General features: G+C 56.5%; 3 protein-coding genes across 3 annotated transcripts; 1 reads left to right on the top strand and 2 right to left on the bottom strand.

The window, feature by feature from the left end:
* Positions 1-168: 168 nt before the first annotated feature.
* FIBRA_04312 (uncharacterized protein) lies at positions 169-1,143 on the bottom strand (the record flags this gene model as incomplete). The annotated part of the gene is made up of 4 exons (XM_012326125.1): positions 169-458; positions 530-633; positions 686-755; positions 810-1,143. The coding sequence occupies 4 exons, from the start codon at positions 1,141-1,143 to the stop codon at positions 169-171; spliced, it is 798 nt and encodes a 265-aa protein (XP_012181515.1).
* A 1,693-nt stretch (positions 1,144-2,836) lies between these two features.
* Positions 2,837-4,550, bottom strand: FIBRA_04311 (uncharacterized protein; the record flags this gene model as incomplete). The annotated part of the gene is made up of 5 exons (XM_012326124.1): positions 2,837-3,560; positions 3,613-3,862; positions 3,930-4,033; positions 4,089-4,158; positions 4,217-4,550. 5 exons carry the CDS (start codon positions 4,548-4,550, stop codon positions 2,837-2,839), a joined length of 1,482 nt encoding a protein of 493 aa, XP_012181514.1.
* Positions 4,551-5,615: 1,065 nt separating this feature from the next.
* FIBRA_04310 (uncharacterized protein) lies at positions 5,616-6,572 on the top strand (the record flags this gene model as incomplete). The annotated part of the gene is made up of 1 exon (XM_012326123.1): positions 5,616-6,572. The coding sequence occupies one exon, from the start codon at positions 5,616-5,618 to the stop codon at positions 6,570-6,572; it is 957 nt and encodes a 318-aa protein (XP_012181513.1).
* Between the last annotated feature and the right edge of the window lie 444 nt (positions 6,573-7,016).

Raw genomic sequence — 7,016 nt, 5'->3', positions numbered from 1 at the left:
TGCGCGGCCGCGGCGGGGGGCGAGATGAGCGCGAGGTTCGTGTCGAAGGCGAGCTCGACGAGCGGGGACCAGCGGAACTCGCGGAGGGCGGGTGAGGCGGCGTAGCCGGGCCAGACGTCGAGCAGGCGCCGCCTGTCGCCCATGATCCTGTGCGCGGGGGCGGTCCGGTCAGCTGCACGCGCGGTGGGGGCGGGAGCGGGGCGCGCACCAGATGTCGAAGACGGCCCAGGAGTCGCGGGGCACCTGGACGCATTTGGCGTCGACGGTGCTGAGCACCTCGGCCCACTTTTCGACGAGCGATCCGGCGGTGGACTCGTGTCCCAGCAGGGCCATGACGTCGTCGTTTTTGATGGTCTTCCGCGCGGACTCTGGGCAGATGTCGTTGAAGTGGTCTTGGGCGATGCTCACGGGTGCCGGCGCGTTCGCGTCGGTGAAGACGGGTCCGCCGACTATCGGGCCTGCAGGACAGAGTAGGTCAGGCGGGTCACCGTTCACGGCGGAGCAGGAAACAGAGCCGAGCCCCGCATACCGTTGATCAGCGCGGAGAGTGGGATGCGCGAGGGGATGGGCTTTCCTTTGTAATATGACCACTTGGACCCGTCGTCGCTCCAGGTGTAATTGTACCAGACAAAGCTATGCGCGTCCGATCAGCAGGTGGTCACGGGGACGTCACCGAGACACATACGTCCTCCCCGCGCGATAGGCGAGGTACGAGTGGAGGAGGAGCTCTTGCATGGCATTTCCCCAGCCGACGCCTGAGTCGCGCACACTTAGATGGGCGACCAGCAGAGGAAGCGCGCGTTACGCACCGCGGACATGGCTGTCAAAGTAGAGATACTTTGCACCCGGGGGGTCCCCCGCAAGGCGCGAGACGTCGAGCTCGTGGTCGTGGTATGCCTCGTACAGCGGGGGCAAGTCCGCGGGTGCACCGAACACGGCCCACGCCTTTTCGCGCAGACGCGGGGACCACGACGCCCTGAGCGCGAGGGGGACGATCACCAGCAGGACGAGCAGGACGAGCGCGACCCGGACACCTCGCCGAGTGCGCCACGCCGGGCGGTCGGGTCCCCACCGCGGGAGCTCGAGAGTGCAATCACGGGGGGCCCATATGCGCCGGGCGCTGAGCAGAACGATGCGGAGCATGTGAGGCAGAGCAGATGGTACTATGATGGCGCACGGTGCATGGAGTCGGATGTGCGCAGTGGCGAAGGCGAGCGGTATTTAACGACGAGGACCGAGTCCAACTGATCCCGCAGCGCGACTAGCAGCGCTTTGCTGGACCTGGCGCCCTCTGCGAGGCTGTTGGTCCGCGGTGCGCGGGACTCATGACTAGGTAGACGGATTGAGCCGCTGCGTCGTCTCAGTGCTCACCGCTGCGCTGCGCTATCCAATGCGGAGGACGCACTGGCAATGGCATTGTGGTACCGGTGAGGCTGCGAGAGCGACGGCGGCTGGAGGCGGGGAAATTCGCTAGGTGGGCTGGCACTGACGCATGGGACGGAGCTGGCACTGACATTGGCACTGGCCGCAGCTGGAGGCTGGCGCGACTGGCTGTAGCTGGCGCAGACGATCAGCCTCCTTCGATCGATCTCAGCCCCGGTACGGCATGTCGGCATCCCCCCAACCCCAACTTGCACGGTCCAGCGCACTCCGGATCCTGCGCGAGTCGGTCTGCTCTGGATCCTGTCCTCAAGTATGAGCAACTTCATCTTGCAAGCTCCTCAAACAGTCCCGCTCCAATTCTGACAGATTACCGCCAGGATCTACTAGTGGGAGCACTACCCGAGATGAGTCGTCCGGCGGTACGTGGGGCTGTGCGCATCATTCTCGCCCATCAGTAGTAAATACTTCACAGTGAAAGTTGGCAACCTTATGTCAATTCGTCATACAGAGCGGCTGCTAAATCCCTCAACTTCTCACCCGGATAGAGACAACCGTCTCCGCCCTCCGCCTTTGCGTCGATTCCACGAGGATCTCCCGCAGTCCCGCAGTTCGAGAAGTGCGAGTTTTCGCGGTGTGCTGATCCCGCGTACCGTAAATGTCTATTTTGACCAGCGGGACATCCGCTAGCAACGCAGCTGCGTTCGTGATCCGCTCTCAGTCCCCTTCGTACCTTCTCGTTCGGATCACGAGGATAGGGGCATGAGGTAAAAGTGATCTTCAAAGCCAGAGTCCAGGCTGTAGACGACAAATCGGCGCATGGGATGATATCCAATTCGTGTCCCCATCGCAATCGTTCGACTTTACCTGCAGAGACGGGATGTATGGAAATTTATTACCCGCTGCATCACTTGCGAGGCTTTCGTACACGACAGTTTTGATCTTCGAAATGAATGAGCATAAGGCTAGAGGTAAGTAGGGCGGATTTAAATGCAACATCCTGAGCAGCCCCTGTGTCCACCAACTCCGGCAGAGGAAGGTATGCGTCCACCGCAATTGCTATCGACGACATAGTCACTGCTCTTTTCCCTACAACTACAACCATCGATCGTCGCTTTGAATCACAGGTTATCTGGCAGCCCCCTTTGACGCCGTCCGACCGCACTGGATCGTTTTACAAGCCAGCTATGACGGATCTCTTACCATAATGAAGATATACATCGCAGCGCGCACCAGCGCAAATGCATGCTTTGGACCCGGAGCTCGAGTTTACCCGACCCCAACTACACCCATGGCTGCCAGGTACTACAAGCGCAAAGAGCAAGTCACTCGGTCACTTTCAGAACATTCGATTCTGGTCGGCCGGGACACCATTTGCCATACGCAACATGGTCACCTGCCCCGACAGGGTGGAGAACTGCAGCAGCCCAAGTGCAAATGCGGAATACAAGATGCATCAGTCAACTGTGTGGCACGCAGCGGATAGTGCGAGCCGGATGACACGCACCCCGTTTCCGACGAACACCTGCGCCCGCTGCCCGATGAGCATATCCACCGCCTGCTTCACGTAGCGCTGCTCCACATTGACGACCAGATCCCTGCTGCTCGTCACGCTGCTCCAGTGCCCCGTCTCGCGAAGCGCCCCCTTCAGCTCCTCGACCCAGGGCGTCGGGCCGTTTGTCATGACGTGCAGGTCCCTCAGCGCTCTCCCTCTACCATATGTCTCCTCCACATGCGCACGCTCCGCCCGTGCAACAATCTCCGCGATATTCTGGAAGCACCGCGGGCGGTACCGCTTGACGCGCTCGGCCTCGTCGGCCTCGGTAATTTCGAACCTGTCCGGGAGCTCGGGCAACGAGTTGAAGCCGTTGAAGCCTAAAGACAGACGGGCGAGATTCTCGCAGTGTTTTTGAAAATCGCCCCGGCGTGCATGGAGCACGAGCAGCCCCGGAATCTGAGTATACCGCGATGCGCTTAGCATGGGAGAGCTGTCAGCTGGGGTAGGCAAAGACTGCGGGGTATGGTTTGATGTGGACGCGGACGCAAGGCTGGGCGCGACGAGTGCTAGATTCGTCTCGAAAGCTAGCTCGACAAGTGGCGACCAGCGAAACTCGCGCAAGAGAGGTGACGTCGAGTATCCAGGCCATACGTCGAGCAAGCGCGCGGGGGAAAACGTCGTCCTGGAAGGCGTTTAGTTCCGGGCTAGGAAACTTACGGCGCGACCAAACTTACCGGATATCAAATACTGGTAGGGCGTCACGGGGTACCTCGACGCATTTGTCGTTGGCACCGCTGAGGACCTTGACCCATTCGTTCACGATGGTGTCGGCTGTGGGCTCACGCCCAAGCGTGGCGATCATGTCTTCATTTAGGATCTTCTTCCTTGTCGATTCTGGGCAGATATTGTAGAAGTGCTCTTCCACGATCCCTACCGGCTGCGCGGCACCAGCATCCGTGAAGACAGACGCGCCAACCGCCGGGCCTGCGCTCAGATTGTGTCAGGGAAAGCCCATCTCGTACGCAAGGCGATTTGAATGGTGCGTGCTTACCATCGAGGATTGCAGAAAGAGGTATGCGAGAAGGGATTGGTTGGTTATTATACAAAGTCCATTTGGAGCCGTCATCGTTCCAGGTATAGTTGTACCAGACGAAGCTAGGATAACCCGCTCTGAGCCATCACGCAGAGGTAAATTACTGGGGGCACATACGTCCTATTTGTGCGGTACGCGACGTATGCATGGAGAAGGAGCTCCTGCATGTTGTAGCCCCATCCAAATCCTGACAGGGCTAGAGCTTCAACGTTCCAACCATTGAAGGCTGAGTATGAAGCACACACCGCGAGCATGATTAGCAAAATACAGGTATTTTGCGCCTTGTGGGTCCCCATTCTGACGCGAAACCTCTAACTCATGGTCGTGATAAGCTCCATAAAGGGGCGGCATTTGAGAGAATGTTGAGGGCGTGCTCGTTTTGGCCCATAGCGATTGAAGTGATGTTTCAATAATGGGGAGTATCGTTACGCTTGAGAGGAGCGTGAGGACTATTATCATAAATCTTTGCAGGCGTGCCATCTGGTCCGCATGTTTTGTCAGAGGAGCGTTTCGTGTTCGCAGGAGGCTTTCCTCGTCATGACCAGATGGCCCTTGTACCCACATAAGAGACCTAAACATGATGAACAGTGGGGGAAAGTGTCCGATGGTAAGGTGCCTAATACGTAGAGACAGCACATTGTCGAACGAGGTCCATTTGCATCCAGTATTACATTTGACAACGCTGGATCCTTCTGCTTCCGCGCATCTGCAATGGGGCGCGTTCTTAGGGCGACGTTGCGGCAGGGTCCGTGGACGCGCCTTATCACTCCATGTTCTAGGGTGTATTGTCTGATGCAGTCAAAAAAACTGGACAAATTTGATGAAGATGTCTCAATACTCACCTAACTCGGCTGACACGCGGTCAAGCTCCGCACAAAAGCTTCGGGTCTTCCCATTGAATGATCACACAAGGTCACTTGAGCCGAGGGGGCACGACCGTCGTGCACCTCTGAATTCTGCTTGATCCTTGGCTTTGCTAAACCCCAAACTCGTCTGTACCAGTGTACATTCACTGATGGCTCGAATTGAAATGCCGTAGCTTGAGCTCAGGGCTGTGACTGCATGGTCTCTCAGAAATGAATAGGAGAAGAACTAGCAGGAGGCCTTATCATTGTTATCGGCAGTGTACTTCCACAAACCCTGCGGACCGCCCATATTGGCTCGGCAGACCTAGATTCGTCTGTAGCCACATTAGGGCCGAGCATAAGCCCAGACCACGAGGTGATTGGGACGTCGACTGGGATCAAAGCGAGCAGTGAGACGATATCCGCCACCAGCTTTCTACAAGATCTCAATGCAGTTCAGGACGCCTGAAAAGATGAAAGCGAAATCTACATACTGCATGTACACATAGTGATCTTCTCCTCGATTGATGGAGATTTGCTTGTTTTTAAATTCGCAAGTCTAATCCTCAAGCAATGACGAATTAGAGAAATGACTAATGAGATGCAAGGCATGTAAACCCACTCATGATATCCGTCCATTGAAGGCCGAATATCCGCTCCAGTCGCCGAGGCTGTGTGCATGGATAAGTGTCCAGTTTGCAGGCAAATCCGCTCAGATATGCATAAAAGGCCGCCCTCTACACAGCAAGGCCAGTCAGATAAGTTCAAAGTCTTTCACATCAGTGCACCTGATATCCAAATGGCTTCTACTTCATTCTCGCGCGCTCTTCCCCTGGCTGGTCCAGGCGGGATCTCACATTCGTTTTCTACCACCAAACCCAGCCCTTTCTCGTCCACCCAGGCCGCATCCGCTCCTGCGTCACCTTATCGCCCGAACAAGGCCGAGCTCGAAGCCAAGCTCGCGCACGCCCAAGTCAGGGCGCAGGCACGCAGGACGATTGCATATCAGGGTATTGGGCTAGGTCTGCCGGCAGACCTCTTCCGACCGCAGTCTCGCATCGTCTGTGCGGGAAATGACGTACCAGCAAGTGAGTGGGTGTGCAACGACACAGTTCCAACCCACATCACCAAGTTGCCAATGGCGCACTCGAGTGTGTCACCATCTTTGCCATCATCGCCTGCGCTCCCATTTTCCCCGGAGCTCGCACGGGCAGGCGTCGGTTCTGCGCAATTTGGGCGCATAACCACAAGTACGCCGCCATCGCCCACTTTGGGCACGCAACCACCACCACAGTCGTTGTACACGGTGACGCCGCATACCTCTCCGCCGCAGCGTACAACCGATGCACCCGGCGCATCCTCGTTCCAGCAGTCCGGGCAGGCAACCGGAGTTGACTTTGAACTCGTGTTCAGTCCGGTCACACAAAGTGCTTTCCCGGGCCCTCGCATGGGGCCTCGTCGACCGGCATCCATCAGCCTCCATGCGCCGGGCGCGCCGTCGCCTGACCCGATCGTGAGCCCGACGGAGCTGAAGATGAGGAATTTTCCACTTACACCCGGAGCACCTTTGTACCGTCCATCCAAAGAGAGCCATTGTCTTCGGACACTTGGGGTAACGCTCACTGAGAGAACCCCAGCAGACGGTGGAGCAGAGTGTTTCCATCCAGCTACGACAGTGACTACGTCAGTTGGGTTGGGAATAGATATGGGTGCCGAACCAGCGGAGGGAGATGGTCTCAATACTCATTACGAGTAAACGAGATAGTGTGAAAACTCATCAGATATTCTTTTTTTTCAAATAAAAAAACATATTGCATCACCAAGTATGAAGTGAGATATAGGCAATCAGTGCGCATAATCCCGTCCGTGTATGATTGGATTAAAGATCGTAAGTAATTATACCTAAAAGCCCGTAGATGTTTGGGGCATATATTCCATAGAAAACATGTCCAGTCTGTCAGGAGAAGGGACCCTTCAAAAGCCTTCCGCTATAAATATTGAATAAACTAAGATAATTTCGAATAGAACCCACCTGTACAGGAAATAAGTCCATTCGTCAAGGCTGCACATCTTCGACGAAGCGACTATCGCGCGACCCGCTCATTCTTGGTCGTGCATCCGCCGTGGCCATATTGCTCTTCCCTTTGCCTCTCCGCGCAAACCATCTGCTGCCTTCACGTTTCTGAGGCGACTTTTCGCC

The sequence above is a fragment of the Fibroporia radiculosa genome (genome assembly GCF_000313525.1).
Source record: "Fibroporia radiculosa TFFH 294 genomic supercontigs, scaffold2787, whole genome shotgun sequence".
Classification (NCBI taxonomy): domain Eukaryota; kingdom Fungi; phylum Basidiomycota; class Agaricomycetes; order Polyporales; family Fibroporiaceae; genus Fibroporia; species Fibroporia radiculosa.
The sequence above is the reverse complement of the archived record's forward strand: the minus strand, read 5'-3'. Positions and strand labels throughout refer to the sequence as shown.